Source organism: Exophiala mesophila (assembly GCF_000836275.1).
Source record: "Exophiala mesophila strain CBS 40295 unplaced genomic scaffold supercont1.4, whole genome shotgun sequence".
Taxonomy (NCBI): Eukaryota; Fungi; Ascomycota; class Eurotiomycetes; order Chaetothyriales; family Herpotrichiellaceae; genus Exophiala; species Exophiala mesophila.
In genome coordinates this window covers 2739657-2763531 of record NW_015622507.1, presented here as the reverse complement: position 1 = coordinate 2763531, position 23875 = coordinate 2739657, and the positions used below count along the sequence as shown (strand labels likewise).

Here is a 23875-nt window from a genome sequence, read left to right as displayed (position 1 = left end):
TGCTCAGAGACGAACTACTTAGAGATACAGGTAAGTATGTACACTTCGGGCTAGGTGGTTCCTTAGGTATGCAACTTAGGTCCATACCTTGTAACAACCGAAGTAATGCCCAAGGGCCAAGAAGGAACCTAAGCATGTATACCTGGTAGGTACTTTGAGTTACCTCAATTAGGCATAAGCATAGTTGCACCAATCCTCAGGCTTCTCGACCTCTTCGCTTCGTGGTCGAATCCCTTGATCCCTTGAACCAAGATAACAACCAGCGCAACATCCCTCGCTTACTTTCTACCTCGGTCTTGGTGTCACTGAGTTGCGCTAGATTTATCAATGCGGTGTTATCCCACCAGAAATTGGAATCACCTGGCTTGTGATATGGCTGGAATCGTCTCCCAGAAGGAATGCTACCGTGCTTCCCACCTCCTCGGTCTCACCGAACCTTCCTTGAGGGATCTTGGGTATCGTGTCGACCCATCCAGGTTCATCTCGTATCCGTGCCGTCAGGGCCGGTGTCTGAATCACCCCTTTCCTTGATGTTAGCACTTGGCCAAATGGCACAATAAATAATTCAAGGTAATCACCAACCTGGAGCAACAGCATTCACTCGGATCCCATATGGTGCAAACTCGACTCCCCAGGCTCTTGTCAGCCCAATCACAGCATGTTTAGTGCCACAGTAAGCTGCAATTGCTTGAAATCCCTTGATGCCCGCTTGACTCGAGTTGTTGACAATGTTTCCCCGCGATTGCCATTTGCCCCGGGGTTCTTGCTTCTGCATCACTCGAAACGCATATGTTGCAAAGTTCCACGTTCCCCGGACGTTGACTTCAAACATTCGACTGAAGTTCTCATCCGAAGCAATCTCTCCTTCATAGAGCCCGATCCCAGCGTTGTTGAACAAACCATCCAATCGGCCACTAGTCTGGACAACTTCATCCATAAACTTGGTGCTTGCCTCTCGACTTGATACGTCCACACCACCTCGAAAATGTACCTTCCCGTTATCAATGTGCAGTCGAAGTTCGTCTGATGCTTCGTTCCCAATGTCACACGTCCATACTGTGGCACCTCTTTCCACAAGCACCAAGACTGTTCCCAAGCCAATCCCCGAATTCCCTCCCGTCACTACAATTGTCTGACCTTGGAAAGAACCCATTGTGAGTTACCTGTGGTGTTGCAACTACATGAGACGAATCACTCCGGATCACGGCGGCATCTTGCATTAAATTGTAGCTCATGTGATGGGAATCACCAACACCGATTCATTGAGTCAGACAAAGCCTACTCATTTATTGCCCAAGGTACATTTGCTGGGGCTGTAACCGAGGTCGTCACTTGAACGTCCTCCGCTTCCCCCGATCACTAAGCTACGTTTAGAGATTAAACACTCCGCTGGTCTGTCCGTGCCAATCTTTTCGCCAAACCCTCAACTCTCATCACAGCACTGTGGGATCGTCATCTCCACGCTACTCTCACAGTCCAATCCATCCTGTAAGTTTGATGCCGTCTCGTGGACCATGCCAACAAATCCGCTAATATGCTACCCCAGGGTCCTTTCACGCCTTCTATTGATCCAACAAGACACTGTGCAGGCTGCACTTCAGACCTTTTTGTCCCAAGTGACTACACTACATTCGTGTCACTACTACACAAGCAACAAGAACCAACACCTCTTGCCAAGTAGTAACTTCACCCGACTGTACTCGGACAACTTTACCTTCACTTCCAGAATTGAAGTATCAGAGTCCGAGAAGCTACCATGAGGAGACACAAAGACATCAAGTCACGACCATCACATCAATCCCAACCCCATGAAATCTCAAATCCCACCAAGACACCTTCCAACCCATGAAATTGTAACTTCCGCTGTACAACTTCTCCCGCAATGTTCTCCCCCCTCGCGCATCCTTCTAGAAGCCGAATCTATCGCCACCCCAAGATGGTCGGCCAGCTCCGCCCCCGGCTAGCAGCGGGCCCCTCGGCCCTAGCCCCATCCACGTATCGGTGCAACAGAGACTTTCGTTGATGTCTCATCAGTGTGCATGAGTTTATGATAGGAGGGAAACATTGCGCGACTCTTGCTCCGGGGGTCCTTTGGCACCACTCGTCATTACTAAACATCACCAAGTCGTCTGGACAACCTCATGCTATTTGGCGAGTATCGTGTCCTCCACCGAATCATAGAAAATGCAACCTTGCTATCGATACCAAGAAGTCGGACAAGGAGCCAAGCATTCAAGGGCCCAGCCCTTCCTTGTTCCAGTACCATTCTTATTCGTCCGGCTTCCACTCTGTTGGCGGTGCCAAGTTCACCACCACCCCGACCTTCCACAACGAGGTTAATATACCTCGACTACTCCCGCTGAAGCCTTGTGTCGCCACAATCGATTAACGTCTCGTGCCATCTCCAGCCTCATTGATGTCATCCCAACTGCTTGCCGACACCGAGTCCCATAGTCACGACATGTCGATCATTATGCGCCCAAGAATTCCAAGACCTCAGTGAACACCTCGCTCCACCCCGACGGAGTCCACCCAATTGGTCGATCCGATCTTCTATGAAGTTCACCATTGGCTGTAACGATCTTCTGTACCTGGGTACACCCTAGTTTCAAGCATCCTCCTAGTCGACATAGCGTCTTTGACTTCAGCAACTTCCAGTTCCGCCCACCCTTTCAATATACCAAGACTTTCACTCTTCTCGGTGGAGTCAAGTTATGTCGCTGCCACCTAGAGTGGACCGAGGGGACATGTGGAAGATAGATCATCATGAGTCGACTTCCTCTTCTAGAATCTCGTTGGTCGACAGTCGCAAGGTTCTTCCTCAGAGGGACCTTTTGCCGTTGAACAATGCAACCCAGGTCACATCTACAGCACTTGGCATCCATTTACATACTGGGATGCGTTGCACAGCAGATGTCTATTTCATGCAATTATCCTTACAGACGGAAGATATAAACACGTCTGTGCCCACTGGGGCATAAAGGACCTGATTCTCCCCTCGCCCAGCACTTCAACCTTGAGTGACACCCAAGAAACTCTCACCATGAAGTCCTTCGCTTTCGGTCTTCTTGCGCCCGCTCTGGCGTCGGCTTCCTTGAACCTTCCTCGCGCAGAGTCTGGCTTCACTCTCGAGCAATATGAAAGTGGTTACGTCCACAATGTTTTGATGCAAGCAAAGCTTGTACGTATCTATGTGACTCAGGCTGACCTATATCGCTGACATCCATAGGACTCGTGGGCACACCGTGATGAAGCAGATCCTTTCAACGAGTGGCAGTATCCCCCATTGGAAGGTCCCGTCAAGTGTGAGGGTGGTGTCGCCGTCGTTGAGCCTGGCAACTCTAATCAGACATTCAAGTGCAACAACGTAAGTCGTCTCGAGACAGACTGAAAAACCACGACACTGACCAATCCAGATTGACCTCCTCGATTACCGAAGTCATCAAGATCTTGGTAGCTTTGTGGGCGATGGCTCCTCTTCCTGGGGATGGGTTTCTGATGATGGTCGCGAATTTGTCGCCATTGGACAGGGAGATGGAACCGCCTTTGCCGAAGTCTCTTCCGAAGGCAAGCTCATCTACCTAGGGCGTCTTCCTCAACAGTCATCTTTCTCCTTCTGGCGCGAAATCCGAACACACAAGAACTATATGGTCATCGGTAGCGAAGCCGTGGATCACGGTGTTCAGATCTTTGACATGACCAAGGTAAGCATTGAAGCATTCCATAGACCCCCTGATCTTTCCTAACAATCACATAGCTTCTTGAAATCGACCCAGCCTCGCCTGTCAATTTCAGCATCACTGACGACCTAACAAGCTGGTTCAACGATCTCCCCATCGGGCGAACCCACAACGTTGTGAAAGGTCCTGAAGGAGCCGACTGGTTCACTGTGGTGGGCGCCCAGCCGCGAAACAGCACCTGTCTGTCCGGACTGATCTATGTCGATGTCAGTGACATTGAAAACCCATTTTCTCCTGGATGCGCCGGCCAAGACGGGTACGTGCATGATGCCGAATGCGTCATCTACCATGGGCCCGATACAAGGTACGAAGGCAAGGAGATCTGCTACGGATACAACGAGGACACCTTGACCATCTATGACGTGACGGATAAAGTAGGCGTCAATGCAAGCCGAGTCATCTCCAAGACGTCGTATGTCGGCGCACGGTACACTCACCAAGGGGCGGTTCTGGACCTGAACTGGCAGACCCACTTGGTGCTGGACGACGAGCTGGACGAGGAGTATTTCACTGGCCCCGCAGCCGACCAGTTCCCCGTGACATACATCTTCGACATCACAAACCTCGAGGCACCAGTGCAGACGGGCATCTACAAGCACAAGTCCTTCTCTATCGACCATAACCAGTACATCTTCGACGGCCTGGCGTACCAGAGCCACTATGGTGCTGGCCTGCGTGTCCTCGACGTCAGCTCCATCCCATCAGACCCCACGGGTGACTCGGTCAAGGAGGTCGCTTATTTCGATATCTACCCTGAGGATGACGACCTGCCCAATGGAGGTATCATTGACTTTGTCGGCACCTGGTCTCACTATGCCGGCTTCCCCAGTGGAAACATTCTTATCAACACCATCGAGCGAGGCGCTTTTATTGTCAAGCTGAGCCAGTTTGAACGCCGCGGCCGAGGTGCCCATTACAAGAAGCCTAGAAACGTCTAAACCTTGGATCTCGATATGCATGTCATGTCGTGACATGTATCGAACAGTTGGGCAATTTCATGAACCAGCTCGCATATCACCGTGGTTCTTCATCTACATATCTCTAGCATACAGTTTACGGGGAAGATGGGAGACAGACCTCAAAATAGTCTAATGAGATATAATGACATCTATCCCCAGCGGGATGAAATCAAAGAAACAATCACCTTTTCTGTCCTGTTAGATCCACTGTTTGGTGGTAGATGCTTTTGATTACGCATTGATTGCGTTGTGGTGTATACTAATCACGTGATATATGACGATACTCACGACTACTGTACTACGACCATCTTAATCACTCTTCTCCACGCACCACAGTAAATGGTTACCTTCCTGCGACTTCAAAGGATCTTTTATTAGCCCAGAAGGTCTATCTAACCCATACCCGGGCCAGAAAAGATGTCGACACAATCAGTGATGTACTCAGCAGCGTCGACATTTGTGAAGAAAGATGCCCAATCGATGGGATTCAAATTGGCATCCATATCTGGAAAGCTCACTTCAGGCATATTGGAGTCAGCGGCATCCCAGAATCCTATTCCCAATTCCTCTGGCTGGAACGGATCAGAGTTATGAGTATGTTCCTCTCGAAAGACTCCTGCACTAGAGGAGGCGGCGGCAACGGTTGCGACCGCGTTGGTTAGATCTGAACCGGTCGTTTGTTCTCCTGCGCCATTCCTCCTGTCCGTATGATTATATCGATTAGGTCCCTCTCTTGCAGATTTTGATTTCTTACTCCCTCGACCGCCATTAACTGGTGGCGCAACATTAGCCCTAGCCCCTCCTCTATTTACCACCAGATCTCTTGAAGCGACAGCAAATTGCGCCAGCCGTTGCTCGAGCGTGTCAAGACTCTGTCTGGGAACCCGGGACATGCCCCAATATTGTATGAACTGATTATGAGTGGCTCGAAGGACTTCAAATTTGGATCGGATCACCATTTTCTGTGACTCGTCCTCTTCTAGTTCATGTCGAAGCAGCTGGACTGTCGCGGCTCCCCACGTTACTGCCGCCACGTAAGGGGTAATGTACTTGTAATAGCTGTCGTGACAGTTGGCGTGTACGTTGAGCACGGCGTCGGCGGCTTTGAAACATTGTCCTATCTTGGACATCATTTCTTCTGGAATAGATGCGTTGGTTTCTTGCGTTCCGCCTTCAGCTAGTCTGATTAGCTTTCTCATGTAAGCTTCGAATACATAAGGTCTTAAGGCGATCATATTCGGTCCTTGGGATAACATGGTGGTGAGATAGATCGCACTATGATTATGTGGAGTTGAGCGTGTAGATTGATAACCCATGCTCTGGGTACCAAAATCGAGGTACTGGCCGGTGAATTTGAGCTTGTCCGGGATCAATAGCATACAAAGACGGATGGCGTTGGAAATCGCTGGCCATTGATCTTGTGTCTCGAGTATACGCTCTCTTGATCGACGGTTAACCTTTTCCTTTGGATATCCGATTTCATACGCCTCAGCACCGAGTGCCGCCACGACGATGTACCACGCTCTCTCACTGGCATTGTCCACGACATGTAGATTTTTAGATCGGTCAATCATATCTGACGCCATGGTACAACTCAGCTGTGGCAGGCCAGAGAACCATCTCTCATCCTCGGCAGGGAGATAGACATCTTGTTGCGCCCAGTCGATGGTGATAGGGATATGCTTCATATGGCTAGAGAATTGGTCCATTTCCCATACAGCCCAATATGCACGTCGTCGTTCTTCATCTTCACACCATTTTCGGCGTCTTTCAAGTACTGGTCAGGTTTGTTGTCTGAATCAGTGGTGTGCAACCCTAGTTCAAATACGAGGCGAATGCAAACTCCGACGCTTCGCCAGGCTTTGCCTCGAACGCCTTTGAGTATTAACCAGTGTGTTGCCAGGATTAGAGCTTGTAGGACACAGAGCAGTGGAATATCGTCTCCACATTGCTCAATGGCGAGATTCACATGTCTCAACCCTGCGTCAGCAAATCTAGCGGCTGAAGATTCCTTGGAGGTGGCTGAGATGGAATGACCAGGAGGGATGTCCTTGCATGCAAATGCAAACATCATGGCAAGAAGTGCCTTGAGGTTGAGCTTCGAAGGGATTCGAAGTAGTTTTGCCATGAACCGCGTTTCTCTGAAGAGGCCAAATGTTGTGAAGGTGCGAAAGAACGTGTCTAGCCTAAACATCATTACATCGAGATGAGTATCAACATACCTTTGAAGGTTATGGGGGTGCTGGCACTTACAAATCCGTCATCCCATGCCGCGAGACTCCCAGCTCGTTGCATGCGTCAGACAGTAAATTTGCATTAGTAGGACTGGAGTCCGCCACAGAGGGCGAAAATTGAGGAGAGTCATCAGTCGAGGGTGATTCGTGTGTATTGTGACAGAGTTCGGTCAGGGTTTTAATGTGTTTACTGCGTATGAGACGCTCAACAGGCCCGAATTCGGGAGGCGATGAGGGAATTCGAGGATGGCGCTCGAGTGGAAGATGCTCTGCAGTCAGCTCATCCGTGGCATCAGGGGCCCATGATGAAGTCGAGGTAGTTGTCTGGATCTGAGCCTGGGCCTGGTCCTGATCCTGGACACTAATGCGACGTCGTTTGTGGACACTTCCAGCCTTTGGCCCAGGTTTCAGGATCTTGGATGGATAGATACAGCTTTGCCCACAGTTTTGGCAATCCTTACAACTCGGGACATCTCTGCTGCACCTAACCTTGCGAGTCCGACAAGATTGACACGCAATTTTCATCTTGCTTAGGTCAGTCATTGCCCTGGTAGCAGCGCTAGGTCCATTCGACATCTTTGCTCGGTCGGAGCCCGTCACTCATGCAGCATGAATAACCCGACATTGGAAACACCGAGGAAATCTTCCAGAGGAAGGAAACTTTTTAATAGAACTGGGGACTTTTCGGCCCCTCCGCCCTTCTCCAGCGTCCAGACTCACCACAAAGCCAAGCAAGAGCAATGGGAAACTCTCCCCCGCAAAACCCATACCCAGACAGAAGTCAGATAGCGGGGTTGGCGACGGGACAAAACCCTCACCAATCAGAAATTATGCCGAAAAGTGAGTCCTGTGGGCCGAGATTTTGATACCAGCAAGACTTCGTTGATTTTTACTCCTTGATATCTTTCACCCATGCCTCTATCCCCGACATATCCCCAAAATCCATGACATCTGGGGTATCTGTAAGGGAGGAGAGTCTTGTGGGGAATAGACGATGTGGAAAGATGCCATCTACTATATATCAGTGACAACCTGCTCAGGTCAAATTCGCCATGGTCGTGCAATGTCTCAGTACCTAACTGCAACAATGGCCTCGCAAGACATCGACGAAAAATCAATGAAGTTCCAAGTCGATGGGACAAACCATCTCGAAGACTCCCATTCGGGGGAAGGTTGTCCTCATGGTTTGGTTGGGAGGCCTCTCAAGACCACGGCATATCAAATCATCTTTTCTGCTTTTGTCGGCATCTCGGGCTGGATGTACAATTTTGATCTCGGTGAGCTATCTCGTGCTACCTTTTCTGATGATATGGCAGTCAATTTACGGTCTTCACAGGGTTCAGCGGTGTGGTTCTCCTCATGAAACCTTACAATAGAGCGTTTGGCCGTTGCGTATTCGAGGAAAACGCCCTAGGCGAAACTGTCGAAAGATGTTTTCTCACCGCGACTGAGCAGGGCCTCATCTCCCTTGCCATCATGTTCATTGGCATTGGGGCTTTTGCTGGTGGCCATATTGGCTATTATCTCGGTCGCCGTGGGACAGTCTCCCTCGGTTGCCTCATTATTGCCATTGGTGCCGGTGGTATGCTAGGGACAGCTGGAAATTTCACCGCCTACATGGCTTGCAAATGCATCCAAGGTGTAGGCCTTGGAAATCTGCTTGCTGCTGTGCCTCCCTATGGTGTCGAATGTGTCTCACCGAGCAAACGTGGAATGCTCATGGCTACCTTCAACATCGGTCTTGGAACCGGCAATATGGCTGCCGTTGCTGTCTGTGTAAGTCGTGTATGTTGGTACCAACATCTCCCACAAGCTAATAGCTGGCTAGCTAGCATCATCCCGGTATCTCTCAAACTTGTCATGGCAGACTCCCATTGCCTGTCAAATTCCAATTGCAGCACTCCTCGGAACTGGTGTTCAGTTCTTTCCAGAGTCACCTCGTTGGCTATTGCTCAAAGGAAGAGAGGAAGCTGCCAGAAAATCATTCGCCAAGTTCTACTCAAGACCTGCCGACTCGCCTGAGATTTTGGCACAGGTTCAAGAAACGCTACATTACCTCGAATTGGAGCGAAGTTTCAGCAAAGACTCCAAATGGTCTGATATTTTCCATGGCACGGATTTGAGGCGAACTATTGCCAGTACGTTGGTCGGAATAGCCATTGCTATCACCGGTTCCAAGTTCCTCTCCACCTACGCAGCCATTTTCCTTGCGGGTGTGGGAATTAGCAATCCTTACCACATTACCTTGACTTACGCCGGCTGTACCTGCATCGGTGGCCTTATGAGTCCCTGGCTGGTCGAATTCGTCGGTAGACGATATGCTCTTCTCATCGGATATGGAAGCATGGCTGTTTGTATGTTCATCATCGCAGCGGTAGGAACTGCCCTAGGCCAGCAGAATTCGACATGTCGAACCATGTCGATCGTATTCATCTCTTTATGGGGGGTCGTCTATGGTGGATTTATCGGAACTTCCCTTACCGTCACGACAGCTGAGATGCATTCAGTCAGACTCCGAGGATATGGCCAAGGATTTGTCATATTCATGTATGAGATCTTCAGCTTTGGCTCCAGTTTCTCCACGCCTTATATGCTCAACAAAAGCTATGGAAATATGGGTTTGAACGTTGGATATTTCTTTGGAGGTATGATATTATTAATCGAGTCCGCTGTGGATCTTGACCTAACCTGACTCGCAGGCCTCACCATTATTGTCTGGGTTTTGATCTTCTTCCTTGTTCCAGAAACCGGTCGTTTGACCTTGGAAGAAATCGATCAGATGTTTACCTCTGGCACAAAGCCATGGAAGACCTCACTACGTGGGAATAAGAAGATGAGGAGGAATCAAGACGCTTTATAGGACGTAGAATGATGAGGAGGTCTTTATTCACATGGATCTGTTGGGAGAGAAGTTGGTGTCAATTTATAGCTCCTGGCAGCAGTAAAGTAAAATCCTAGTTCTCTGAAAAGTAGTGTCTCTCCAGCGACCCGTACAGTCACAAGTCCCACTATAGTCAATAAAGTAGGCCATTTTTATGGCTGACGTGAGGTGGGACCTCTTAAGGCATCTATAAACACAGCGACGGTGGCCACGGGGACAAAGACCCATGGCCTCTTCATGGAAGATAGTCTAAAGTTGAAGTTAGGCCGACGTATGTGCACCTAAATCAACTGCGTGGGCCAGGGTTGACTCCCCGGTCTAGGTTGAATGCACAGAGACATGGCTACAAGTACTACACAGTATAGTATGAGTTATTTGTTTTAACATGAGTACCAAAAATTAAGCCTCCTTCATCCTGATAAGACAGAGAGAAGCGCTAGACCGACATCATACCTCACATACAGAAGTTGTACTTGCCCAGTTTATGTTTAGTTATATATAGGGGCTACACGGCCTCCATATCTGGTCATCCCGGTCCTTTCTCTCCTTCCGCTTCGCTTCAAATTCCTGATATCATATCCTCTCCAAGGCAACCAAACACCCGAGAAACTCCGAATTCTTTCCACAGCCATGTCGGAACAGCAAGACATCATCACCATCCAACAACTCGTATGTAGAGAACGGGAGGCACGAGATCGATGCTGGTGGGACGAGATGAGAAGCATTTACGCCGAGGACTCATGGATCGACCTCTCGTGGTTTCAAGGCTCTGGACCAGAATTCATTGATCAATCCGAGGCCATGGCTAAAAAGGGCACCCCATCCAAACATCAACTTGGGCCTATAGTGGTTCGAATCAGTCAAGACGGAATGAGGGCTCTCGCCACCCTCAGTGCCATCATCAAGTCTCGGTTTGCAGTCAATGGTGTCGAAGTCGATATCGCCTCCGAAGCGAGATTGATCTACAAGGTCGTCAAATTGCCTTTTGCTCAGTCTTCATTACTATCATCGTCCTCATCATCCTCATCGTCATTCTCTGCTACTAGCACTCCTACTAGCGACGATAGCGATGCTGCTGATGGTCATCGTCAACAACAAGACGTCTACCGCTGGTGGCTAGCTGGTCTGGATTGTATTTACGAGTCCGACACCGTCAGACCAGCGATCCCCGGTCAAGTCGTCCCTATCGATTCGGACGCTTTGAGTCAATATCGTCCTTCCTATCGCTGCTTATCCTACTTTCTGAGCTACAAAGGTCACTCGGTCAACCAAGACCTTCCTGGAGATGACAGGCCAGAGCAAGTCAGGGCCAAATATGACGATGCTTTTGTCTGGTTGAGTAAGGGAAAGACTGCCAAATTCAATGGACATAACATGCCGGAGGCTTAGTACCATGAAAAGCACTTCAACTTAAGTAGTGTGCATGTTGGAATAGATTCTATATGTTTTGGCTCCTAAATGTAATACTGCCCATTCTGCTGTTTGGAGGATCACAGCAAAGTTCTCTCTATCTATTGGAAAGGAAGTGTTAAACTCTCCTATGCAGCAGGAGATAAGTTTCCAATGCGAAATCACGACCAGGGTTCTCTTCATTCTGAGCACCATTGTTGCTAGGTGAAGATCGGTCTGTGGTTGCAACCCCACAAAAGCACGGGAGCTGTTCTGCGTCTGGACCAATTTCTCGGTGAAACCTCTCGACATTCAAGGCGAGTTTCCGAGTCGAACAATACGCGTTCAGATTCATAAAACCCTCAAAAGGCCGACTCCTCGACAGTCATGATGGATAGCATTCACCTGTACTTGATGGAATAGCGTTGCCGATGCCCTCCTGCAAGAGGTTCCAGGTTCGACACCCTGTTTTCGCCTCGGCCCAGGGCTGAACCCGTCTTAAACCGAGTTTGAACCGTAATGGCGAAAATGGTGGTGTCTTGCATACACCTTGCTCCGATAAGGGCTTGCAGCGACACTGCGTAAGTTGAATGTGACATCACATCCTCTCCACGCTTTACGGTAGTGAGTTGGTCGAGCATGTCCAGGAAGTGTCCTCAACGAGCCTGTTCAGGCGAAAACTTTGAACATGGTCGCGGGCATAGGCCATGATCCGAAGAGATTGCTCCAAACTGGGGCGTGGCAGTACCTTCATGTCGGAGAGATAGATTGGCAGCGAGCGGCTGGCGGATCCAATCACAGCACAAGAGTATTTATTCCCTTCAGCGCCGGATAATATGGCTGTATCGGCAAGCCTCTGAGAGAAAGCTTGGTACGCGACGTATCGATCAAACCTGTCTTTACTCAAAGGGGCGTTGCCGGTGCGTGTGTATCGGAGGCAGTGACAGAGAGGCAACTAGGACGACCATATGAGAGGGCTTTTGTAGTTCCTCGGGCTCCTAGGAGAATGGAAGTGGAAGTGAAGGAGTTCAAAGGCAGGAATAAGAGTCAAAGCAAACTGGTCGATTCTCGATTTTAGCTCTTTCTAGGCCGGGTAAACAGACGCCCAAGGACTTCGTTGCGGTCAAGTCGTTCGAGTCCTTCTCCGACCTCGGAAAACGGTATTTCCTGAAGAAAAGGGGAGATCTTGCCCTGAGCGATTAGATCCAACACAGTTTGAAATTCCTGCAGGCTGGCCCCAATGGAGCCTCTTATCTTGATGCTTCGTGTAACCAGGTCATGCGTTGAGATAGTCGCCTCTGCGGCTCCAAGGCCTACCAGAACCACAGTACCACCCGGCTTCACTCTACTTACAGCGGCCGCCGTTGTCGAACCCACGCCGGCAAAGTCAAGGATGACGTCGAATGTAATATCGGAAGCCTCGCTGAGGCTAGAGAAGCACTTAGTGGCACCATTCAGGACTGCATTTTCGAATTTCTCGGTTGCAATGTCAAATCCATATACGGTAGCCCCTTGGAGACCTGCGATAGTGACACCATTAAGCCCAAGGCCGCCCAACCCGACAATTCCAACCGTCGTAGAGTCTGTAACGCCGCCTTCGGCCACAACAGCATGGTAAGCGGTCGAGATAGAATCCGTAGCCACTGCAGCTTGAGCAAAGGTCACACCATCAGGGATCTTAACTAGGCTGTCCACGTAAGCGATCGCGTATTCCGCATATCCACCATCGTATCCCAATCCGACAGCAGTTGCCCACGACGCTTTCTCCAGAGGATGGCTGAGTAAGGCAATAGCAACTTCATCTCCGACTTGAAATTTTGACACTCCAGGTCCAGTTCTAACGATCTTGCCAGCAACCTCGTGGCCCAACGTGATCGGACTTTTCGCTACCCAGTTGCCCTTCCCGTTCATTATTGTACAATCCGAATGGCATAGTCCTGCAGCTTCCACCGCAATAAGAACCTGACCATCGGTTGGCTCTGGTACTGGCACGTCTTTCATCTTAACACCCACGGCAGGTCGTTCATATTGGAATGCCTTCATAGTCAATGTGTCTCTGTGAACAGTGGAATTTGACAGTTTTTCTTGGAGTTGGATTGTCCTCGTTGGCAGTTTACGTGATTCAAAGGCTCATTTAGATCCCGTTCGGCCTCCCGCCCCCACCTTCCATGTGCCTCGGCGAGGGGCAGGCTGACTCGGCAGCGAGAAAATGAAGGCCTAAAGCACATTAACGTCGTGAACCAAATAAATAGCTTACTTTGTGAGAATGTGCATTAGCAGGAAGTTTTTTGTAATTACTTAGTAGGGAATGAGACAGCTACTAAACTCGTCGATACTGCGCAAAGCCAGGCAAAGGCTTGGGATGCTTACAGAACATTGAATGTTACTACACTGGATGATCCGAATGGTTAAATGCTCTGAATCATGTTTAGTCTAGCTGCCGCACGAAGCGGAATCCTACCGTCGAAAACTGAGTCCAGTAAAGGCAAAGGTACTAAATTATTGTGTCAGCAGGGTCGGAGGCGCACACTGTGTTCGCATTGTCGCCATCCACGTCCTATGCTTGGACTTCTTCGAACGTGCACCGTGACGATGCAATTACTGGAGTTCAAAAATCAGTCATCCAATGACCAGGTCTCCTTTCCCTCGCTCTTCAGAACCTTGAAGTTTGCCGCAATCGTGGATTCGAATCAATCAGCGAATTCAGCAGTGCGATCACATTTGATCCGTCTGTATATGTCTCCGCTCAGCCCGCAGATGCCCAAATGCCTTCGGCTCGATAGTAAGAGACAACAAAGTCCTGCAGGCTCCTACCTAAGTACCTAAGTAGGTACCTTCTTTTAGCTGACACGAGTGAGAGGGGCAGGGCATCGATTCTCTTTGAGTGTTCCCGACTAGGATGACAGTGATATCGATGACTGTCTAGAGGGGTACATCAGTCTTGACGGCACCCGGGCCGGGCAGAGCTTGAAGGCGGGGAAACAATGTCAAATTTTTGGGTTCGTTCTTTAAGAATACTGGTATGGTTGTAATAGACCTCGGGATCGTGTCAACCTATAGTCTGGGGAACCTGCTGTTTTGGCTGATAAGGTAAGCTAGTACTTACTGTAATTGCATGTCGAACGTAGTGAGCACTGTGTACCCGATGTCCGACTTCGACCTTTTGGGCATCTCACCTTAGCAACAGTATCACCTTAAGTACTACCTTAATAAAAACAAAAAGCACTACAACTCGTGGCCATTGAAATTGTATTCAACCATGACGACCCAGAAAGCCATTGTTTTACAAGGCGATGGGAGAGTCGCTTTGGTCAATGATCGACCGATTCCAAAGCTGCGTCCAGGCTATGTCCTTGTGAATGTTCGCGCGGTCGCACTTAATCCAGCCGACTGGAAGCACGTGGATTATCTGAATATCCCTGGCGTATTGAGTGGGTGCGACTATGCTGGTGTGGTCTCTGAAACTGGACATGGCTATGAAAAGCCCTGGAAGAAGGGTGACCGCATCTGTGGTTTCGTTCACGGAAGTAATAAACTCGAGAAAGAGGACGGGGCGTTCGCAGAGACGATCGTGGCAAAAGCAGACATCCAGATCAAGATACCAGAAGGAATGAGCTTTGAAGACGCGGCCACGTTCGGCGTTGCCAGCATTACATGTGGCCAGGGCTTGTATCAGAGTTTGGGCCTCAGTTGGCCGGACCAGCCCATCAAAACGAAGCAACCGATCTTAATCTATGGTGGGAGCTCGAGCATGGGAATTTATGGCATCCAATTCGCAAAGCTGTAAGTCTCGGTGTGTCCAGCTTGCAGTCCCATTTCTAATACAAATTGATCTAGTTCTGGATATACAGTCCTTTCGACTAGCTCTCCGCACAACTTCGCCTTACTTAAGTCGTTAGGAGCTGACGCCGTGTTCGATTACCGCGATTCCGACTGTGCAGCACAAATTCGAAAATATACCAATGACAGTCTCAAGTTGGTTTGGGATTGTATCTCGGAGGATTCCTCAGCAAAGATATGCACCGATGCCATGGCCAGTGGAGGGGTCTACGGCACCATTCTGCAAGTTAAATCACCAAGGGATGATATTGAAGTTAGATACACTCTGGGGTATACGTGCGTCGGAGAACCAATCGACAAGCTTTTCTATGCAAAGGAGGACAACTCGGCCGACTTTGATTACATGAAAAAGTTCATCCCGATTGCTGAGACGCTCCTGCACACAGGAAAGATCAGAACCCAGCCCATTCGGGTGGGTTATGGATTAGAAAATGTGATTGAAGGAATGGATCAACTGAGAAAAGGCCAAGTCAGCGGTGAGAAGCTGGTATACAAGCTCTGACAGCACCACAAAGCTCAAGGAAAGGGTCAGGATGGGAGGTGTGGTACTACTAAGTACCTTAGTAAGGTATACTCTTGCCAGCACAACATTTTTGGAATGTAGTTGCGATTTCCATGCGGAAACAGGTCGAAAGCGAGGAAGAGGCAAAATTCATTCGAGACTTTTAAGATGCTACTTAGTCTTCACTTCGTAGTGTAGTAAGGTGGTAGGTAGGTAGGTAGGTACTTACTTACTTCTGCGATCCCTTCCAAACCTCATCACGTCATCGATACATAAGCTTAGTACCTCCAGTATATGTGTTTACACCACGATGTCATTGCCCAATGTTTATAAAAGGTCACTACGACGAGGCGCTGGACATACTACCCCTACACGACAAGTACTTAGGTACTTTACATAGGTAGGTAAGTACTTCTTCACACCCTTAGAGAGTCGTGGGTCTCACCTTGCACATACCTACTAACCTTCGTTACTGCTACCTTCCGTAAGTAAAAGTAGGTATAGTAGACTGTTGAACCTACCTATATATCTTCCAATCTTTCGTAATTCGAAAAAGTAAGTACCTAATACTCATGCTTCCTAAGTTTAAGATGGAATCCATATTGAACGCCCATCGAGAAGGATAGACTTCACTAGTAAGTAGGTAGGTATCAATGCACTAGTCCTGATTCAGATGATGTCGTGGCACCTTCCATATAATCAATTCTAGGTCGCTCCTTCCTAATTAGGTAATTCTCCTATCGCTCCTTCCTTATAAGTTCAACCTTCTATCGTCCCTTCCTTAAGATGAAGAAGAGTACTAAGAGTGAGTATAATATTTAAAGTAGTACTATAATGTAAGTAAGTACTTACTTACTTACTTACTATATTCGAGGTTTATCTTGCCCCTACCTAGCTAAAATAGTATTACTATTATAACTTCTAGTTAGGCCCTATTTAAGTATGGAAGTTATATAGTAAGTACTAGTAATAAGTACGTAGGTGCTAAAACTTTAAGTAGGTACGTACTAAGTACCTAAGGTACTTAGGTACCTAGGTACCTTATTAGTTACCTAGGCTTTATAAGTACTTATATCGAACCTATATAAGTAATTTAAGATATATAGTAGTAGGTACCTAGTACTTTATCTTTGAAGTTCTTAGTAAGACGTAGTACTTAAAGGACTACTGAATTCCAGTGCTATATAGCATGTAGTACTACTATAGGTGGTAGTACCTACCTTAGTCTAAATAAGATACTAGGTACTATACTACCTAGTAAGTACCTAGTACCTACTGGAGTAAGTACCTAGTACCTACTAGAGGTAAGTATAGAGTAGGTAGTAGTACGGTACATACTATCAAGTAAAGTATGTACTACTCCTTATTTGCTTCATGAAAATGCTCATTTTCTCCTCACGAACATTGCGTCAGCGTTAGCTTTCTTTCTTCGTACCATCGGTTGGCCGTTACTCATGGTTCCTGGACGATGATTCGGGCCTGTTGGAGGAAACCCGGCTGGTCCCTTTGGAGGCTGTTGTGTGCTGCCATTCTGGTTTGCATGATGGACATTATTCAGTAGATCTGAACGGCCGACATCACCGACCCGAGTGATTTTCGGATATTTTCCTTCAAACCCTGTCTCTTCCCTCTTTCGCTTGCTTTCATTAAGAGGAATTGAAGGCAGGCTGGCCTTGACCATCGGAATTGCATCTTCCCGGTCCTGTCTTTGGACCCGTCTCTGGCTGGAACGATCGCGGGCTTCACGATATCTCCTCTCCTCCTTGCTCACTCGAAGTCGAGCACCACCATCGAGTTGTTTGGATCGAGGGACGGGACAATCCTCAACCCAATGGCCTATCTCTCCACAGTTCATACATCTAGGATGGTAACATGTGCTTGGCGTGTGGCCAGGTTCCTGGCATCGATTGCATGTTCCTTTGGCCATGTGGAGGGCATCAGGGTTATCGCAATTTGAGGTGAAATGGTCACTTGAGCCACAGAACTTGCAATTGGCTGTTGTATCAAGTCCCAACCGTCCTCCAGAGGGGCCCAGGTCTACTTGCATACTCGACCTGCGCTCTCTTAGATCTGATTGCGGATCAGAAGCTGCTCCAGTGGAAGGCTTCGAGAGCATTGGGCGAGAGACCTTGACTTCCTGGCGAGGCGCCTTTTGACCTAACTCGGAGGTTGTGGAGTCTTTTCGCATGGGGTTTGCGAGTGAAGATGAACCAGGGGACTGTTTAGAATGCTTGCTGCTTGATCGCAAGGGTGGCTGAACAGTGGTTGCTGGCAATGTAACTGCTTTGGGTACTGGTTTCTGAGCAGGCATTGGTGGTGGTGATGTTTCGCGGGAGGATCCCAATGAGGAGGGTCTCTCGACTGAAGGCGCTGAGGATGCGTCTCTAGGCTCCACGACTGGCTCGCCCATGTCCATGTCAATATCATCCTTCATCATATCCTCGGTCAGAAGCTGTCGCCTCAGTAGACTGATGACGTCCCCATCAGTATAACGATTCCTTGACTTGGCGTCATTGATCAATGCACGCCAAAATTCGCCTTGGACAAGGGCTTGAGAGTTGCCTAGCACCCACAAAGACGACTTGGCTCGTGTAAGACCGACGTTCATTCGACGAATATCGTTCAAGAAACCGATTCCTTGGGTTGAGGCTCTGACACAAGAGAAGATGATGATTTCGCTCTCTCGACCTTGGAAAGCGTCCGTGGTGTTGAAGTCGATCTTTGAGGTAATGCTATCTCCGTATCGTCTTTGAAAGCGTGACTTGAGTTCTTTCAGCTGCCCTTTGTAGGGTGTGATGATGCCAATTCTGCCCGAAAAATTGTATTTCGGAACATCGGTTATCAGTCTGTCGTACAATTGCATGGCAACATTCAATTCTGCGACGTTGATCAATGAGTGGCCTTTGCTCGCAGCCTGACTTATTCCTTGGACATCGAAAAATCGATATGGAGCCAATATCTCGCTGTTATGCCAGGGTCGTCGACGAAGTGCGGCCATTCGGTCCCCGTCCTTGAGCCTTGAATCGTAAAACGTTCTGCTCGGGAAAAGGCTGATGTCAGGGTGCATACGATACTGAGTATCGAGTAAATGCACGTCTTTCTTGTGGTTGTTCTCCATGCGGGCAAATAAACTTTGCTCATACTGGAACTTAGCAGCTTGTCGAGATAACACTGTTGGTGGTAGTTGTTTCGGATCTCCGACCAAAATGCATTTTGAACAGCCATATTTCAACGGAATGAGTGCAGACAGCTCAATCGACTGGGCCGCCTCATCAATGATGACAGTTTCAAATTCGACGTTGAGCGATTGAAAGATTTCGTGACCGCTGCCGCTGAGGGTGGCACAGAGTACCTGCGCAGAGTCCAATACTTCTTGTTGAATCCTCTTCCTGCTCAGCTCCATATCTCGACTGGCAGTGTTCTGTTTCTCTCTCATGTTGTCGATTTGCGTACTCAGAGCATTTTTCTTACGTTTGAGACCATCCATGAGTTGTTCATCGGTGGGGGAAACCACTTTGCCATCTCTCCGTTGTTCACTAATGCGATCGCGAAGAGTGTTTAGTTCCTCGGAGGCAGCCTTGTGTTCCATCATAATTGAATGTATGTCTTCACTTGGCCCCTTTGGAGCAGCTGTTTGAAGTTTTGCATTGACAAGTTCTTCAAGGGTGACATCCTTGACATTGGTGTTGATAGCATCACTCCGACCTAGACGGACAACAGACAACTTCTGATGCGTACCATCAAGAAGGGTAACTCCAGCCTTGAATCTCATGACTAGTTCATCGACCGCTGCATTGCTCGGTGCACAGACCAGAATTTTTTTCGTCGTAGCTGAAGCAGTTCTGGACAACGAGTTACCAGGAGGGCGGCCATTCATGGCTTTGGGTTCGTGGGCAGTCATCATGGCACCAACCAAGGCGCAAATGGTCTTTGTCTTTCCGGAGCCAGGAGGTCCTTGGATGAGGGTGAAGGCATCGTTCTCAAGAGCAGACTTGACCGCTTTAGCCTGTGCCAAATTCACTTCATATCTCATCGTGAGCGGCTTCAATTCTGACTCGGAATAATCGAGAATAGGTGATGGCTTGGCTGAAATGATTTCATCGCACAAGTCGTAGTATGGTAGTGCCATCAATGCACCATATTCTCTCTCCAAGGGGGTCAGAGAGAGAATCTGAGCTCCGTAGACAACTGCCTTGTCGTTGAGGAAAGGTCTCAAGCTATTATTCGATGCACTGACCCGATATACGACTTGAACCTCGCCTTTTTTTCTGGTAATTTCTTTAACCCTGGCGAGACAATGTGGCTCACCTGGGTTTTGGTCTGGATTCTTTGACTTGGACAATAGCACCACATCTGAAACACCAATTCCCAAGTCTTTGCCTTCACTGAACGACATTTGGGAATTGACCTCGAAGAAATTGTCAATGATCAACGAATTTGCGACCTTGACCTCAAAAGGTTTGAAGTTACCTTCCTCACGAGCAGAGCGAAAGCTTTGCCACCCTTCAAGAACTAGAAGGGGCTCGAAAGTCTTCTGATAGTCTTGCACAGTGCGGAAAGTGTTGGTGACTAGGGTGTAGTCATCCTTGGCAGAATTTGGTGGAAGGTCTGTGTCTGCAAAGAAGTCCCAAGCAAGAATAGTCTTGTGCAGGTCACTGAGATCTGGCGCCAATCTCGCCCTCATATCCTTCTGCGATCGGACTTGCTTGACCTTGCGAACAGGTCCGGCTGGTAGACCCTTTCTCGCGCCAGCCAACGAACGGACAGTAGGACCACGTTGGCGGAGATTGCCGAAGAGTTCGTCCTCGGACTCTGATTCTGATTCTGAGTCTGAAGAGACCATCAAATGACTTGTAACAGTAGAATGGTCTTTGCCTTGATAGCCAAGGCCTGCCAGGCCCGAGCCCTGTCCTGTAGTCTGTTGGTTGATGCCGGTTTGTGCACGAAGTTTGAGGGCTGCCTCTCTATCCCGAGCCTTGCGCGCTGCCTCCTCGCGCTTGCGATTCTCGAGGAACTGTTTGGCTTGCTCTGCTTTCTTGGCCTGGGTCTCCGCAATTGAGGGTATCTTTGGCTTGGTTGCTGAAGTTTGAGTGAGAGAGGATTTGACCGTCTTCCTCTCCTCGATTGTGACCAATGATTTCTGCCTATCGAGGGTTTTGCTTGCAATTTCGACAAGTTGATCGTCGGAGATGTCATCATCGCCGAATTCCTCATTAGCACTGGGTGTGTTGGCTTCTGACCGAGATAATGTGGCTGCATCAGTCCAACTTTGGAGATTGAGACTAGCTTGTTTCTTCTTGACAGCAGGCTTTTCGATCTGCCTACCAAAATAATGTTCGAGAGCACGAACAAGGCGAGCTTTCTGAGCGGGCGATAATATGGTCTTGATCGAGGATTTTGTTGCGACTTCCTGGACATAGGTGAGCCCATCATTGTCGGGAGCTAGGGCTTCATGTCGCTTCAGCTGGTAAAGCATATTTGTGATCAGCGAAACCAACGTGTCAGCAAGGTACTCATCACGTAGCCTGAGCCACCTGGCCATAGCATCAAGTGCGCTCGAAGGAGAGCCAAATGATTTGGTCTTGGGGGACAGCAACCAAGTTGGAACATCCTTTTCACCTTCGTGCCTGGCAGTGCCCAGGACGCTGGAAAATAGATCGTACTGATTGAAAAGTGCTTGGGCATATTGCATCGCATCACGACAGACTTCAATCATGATATCCCTGCCGCGGACTTCAATGGACCACTTTTCCGTCTGGCTAAACACAACTCGCAAGGCCAGCCATGAATAAGACCAGTAGCTGTGCACAGCATTCAGATCACGGCGTTCCAGTTTGGCTTTGCGGAGCTGTCCATCTGTCGAGTTACAGAGCACGTCGAGGATTTCCATGCCGGTCTTGAGCATTCGGGGTACCGAAGAAAAAGTGCGGTAATTGGCGATTCGTCGATACGTCCAACAAATGCCGTAGATTGTGGTTGCCAGAAAAGCCTCGATGAGATGTGCCAATGCTTCCTTCCTGCCCGATTCGCCACTAATGTTCTTGATTAGATCGATGGCAGCCTCGTACGTGTTGTCGTCGGGAGAGAACAGGGCCGCGATCAAGGCCATGCTCGTGTTTTGAGCTCTGAAGAGCGAGTCAAGATGGATGGGTTGGAGTTCTGCAATCTGTTCCAAGATTTTGGCAAACATGCCCACCAATTTCTCATATACAATGTTGTAGGATTTCTTCTCCCTTTCAAGAGCACTGCCCTCTTTGATGCGAAATTGTTCCAGTCCAGGAAGTGACATAGTCCCCAGGAGAACGGCGGAGGAGAGCTCCAATGAATCATTGTCGAAATTTTTGATCACTGCTGTCCAGATCTCAGGAGTATAAGAGCTGGACTCATGCTTCAACGACTGATTGTTTGTCAATGTCTCAAAATCGGACTTGAGAAACTGGCATTCCAAAGCTAGCGAGTTTTTGACAACTTGAATCGTTCTTTTCTTTGTTTCTTGTGAGAGAGAGCCGGCAAGCGCAGGGCTCGCGGGCTTGAGGATCTGATCCAGTCGACGACCAATCAAATTGAGTGTATCGGAGAGAACGAGACGCTCGACGGAATGACGGTCTTCTTCATTATCTGCAAAGCTCACTAAAGTTTGATAGATAACCTTGACGGCCATGTCGAAACAAGCTGTTCGACCAGCGATGGCTAAGTTCTCATCATCAATTCTTTCGAAGAGTTGATTGACCAGTGTCTGTGCAGCCATGGGACGATGTGCAGGTCTGAGAGACTTGAGAAAGGCCGGAATCCATTGTAACACGTCCACGTCGGCGGGTGCAGACTTTGAAGCCGAGTCCTGTAAATACTTGTTGAACTGATGGCTAGAGAAGACGGTTTCCACGATGGTATGGGAGGGGATCCTGCCCATCCCTTGCCAAAAAGCGTCTGGTGCGGTGTCAAGAATGGCTTTCCATGTCTGAACGATGAAAGGGGTTGCCAAAGTCCGCTTTGTCAAATGATTCAGGGATGTCTCTGCAATGTTGGGCTCCAATGCAAAAAGGTTGTGTACAATCGTCTTCTCGTCCAATCTGCTCACGATCATCTTCAGGCCACTCCAAAGTCTGGTAATGTCGGCAGGATCACTGGCCCTCTGAAGCCTTTCTTCCACATAATTCTTGATGGCAAAGTCCCACTCAAGGTCGGTTGGGTTTCGTTCGAGTTTGGTCCAAAAGTTTGAAGCCCAGGACAGTCGGATTGGTTGTGGGTCGAAGAGAAATTTGACTGTGGCCGGGAGAATTTCTCGGATCTTGAGAGGCTTTTTCGTCTGCAACATCTTGAATGGAGGGTCGAAGTTTTTGTGAACGTGGTCCTCGGCCTGCAGGAAAGCATCGCAGACGAGTGCTTCGTAAAGTGCATGCATGTGTCTGGTGTCGATGACTCTCGGACCTCGGCGTTCCTCTGGAGTCTTCTCAAGGACCTGCTCCATGGCGTTCAAACCGCGGTTGATGCGGATGATATCTCTTCTGTTGATGATGTCAAGAAATGTCTTGATGTCTGACTCTTCATAGTCCATCTTCAATGCTGCAACAAAATCGACCTTTTCCATGTAATATTCCAGGATGCAAACATCGCATTTTCCCAATGAAGTGTCAAGAGTATCCCATATGAAGCGCTGATATTGTTCACTCTCATCTCCATCGTATGCCAGAAGTTGGAGAGATGACACGAATCTTTTGCGACGGACTTTGGCGGCCTCGATACGGGCAGATCGATCTGGATCGGTGTTGGTGTTGACATTGTCCTTGGAGTTGGCGCTAGATTGTTGTCTCTGCCGTGAATCCTCGTAGCGATCTAGGTCCTCATCATTCTGACGTGGACAGAAGACATGTTGTCCTTGAGGGCTTCGTTGGATCTCCCTAAACAGAGAGGTTAGTTATGGGACTGATGCAGACGGCATGAGAACAGAAACTAACTGCAGGATATCAATGAACTCCGACATGGCTACAGAGAACAAAGGCTTCAGCAGGTTTTCGTGAGAGGGGCATGGGTGAGTTGGGAGAGTGTCAGTCCTCTCATTGTTTGGGAGTTGTTGGGAGAGAAGGAAAGATTTAAAGTGAATTGCAAATGCAGGAATTTATCACCATGAGAGCGACCATTGACGCCCTCAACTGGAGGTGAAATGAGCGTTGATGCAGAATAATTGACCGGCTATGCGATCTAGAGACCTTGACAGTCAGTTTGGTCTCAAGGAGGGTTGAGTGAAGTGGTCTCCAATTTGGCAGTCACAGCAAAGAAATGTTTCTCCACTCTGGCATATGATTATGAGGAGGCGTGTGCAGGCGCGAAGG

At 48.7% G+C, this 23875-nt stretch overlaps 5 protein-coding genes across 5 annotated transcripts; 1 reads left to right on the top strand and 4 right to left on the bottom strand.

Annotated features, from left to right (window-relative positions):
• Window positions 1-148: 148 nt before the first annotated feature.
• On the bottom strand, window positions 149-1153 carry PV10_06125 (uncharacterized protein; the record flags this gene model as incomplete). The annotated part of the gene is made up of 2 exons (XM_016370888.1): window positions 149-521; window positions 583-1153. 2 exons carry the CDS (start codon window positions 1151-1153, stop codon window positions 325-327), a joined length of 768 nt encoding a protein of 255 aa, XP_016223181.1. The 3' UTR covers window positions 149-324.
• A 1576-nt stretch (window positions 1154-2729) lies between these two features.
• On the top strand, window positions 2730-4827 carry PV10_06124 (uncharacterized protein). The gene is made up of 4 exons (XM_016370887.1): window positions 2730-3181; window positions 3230-3367; window positions 3417-3704; window positions 3758-4827. The coding sequence occupies exons 1-4, from the start codon at window positions 3044-3046 to the stop codon at window positions 4676-4678; spliced, it is 1485 nt and encodes a 494-aa protein (XP_016223180.1). The 5' UTR covers window positions 2730-3043; the 3' UTR covers window positions 4679-4827.
• Window positions 4828-5042: 215 nt separating this feature from the next.
• PV10_06123 (uncharacterized protein) lies at window positions 5043-6285 on the bottom strand (the record flags this gene model as incomplete). Its single annotated transcript, XM_016370886.1, has 2 exons — window positions 5043-5056; window positions 5103-6285. The coding sequence occupies 2 exons, from the start codon at window positions 6283-6285 to the stop codon at window positions 5043-5045; spliced, it is 1197 nt and encodes a 398-aa protein (XP_016223179.1).
• A 5992-nt stretch (window positions 6286-12277) lies between these two features.
• Window positions 12278-13246, bottom strand: PV10_06122 (uncharacterized protein; the record flags this gene model as incomplete). Its single annotated transcript, XM_016370885.1, has 1 exon — window positions 12278-13246. One exon carries the CDS (start codon window positions 13244-13246, stop codon window positions 12278-12280), a length of 969 nt encoding a protein of 322 aa, XP_016223178.1.
• A 3460-nt stretch (window positions 13247-16706) lies between these two features.
• PV10_06121 (uncharacterized protein) lies at window positions 16707-23800 on the bottom strand. Its single transcript, XM_016370884.1, has 2 exons — window positions 23501-23800; window positions 16707-23443 (listed from the first exon to the last, which is right to left on the bottom strand). Exons 1-2 carry the CDS (start codon window positions 23524-23526, stop codon window positions 16930-16932), a joined length of 6540 nt encoding a protein of 2179 aa, XP_016223177.1. The 5' UTR covers window positions 23527-23800; the 3' UTR covers window positions 16707-16929.
• Between the last annotated feature and the right edge of the window lie 75 nt (window positions 23801-23875).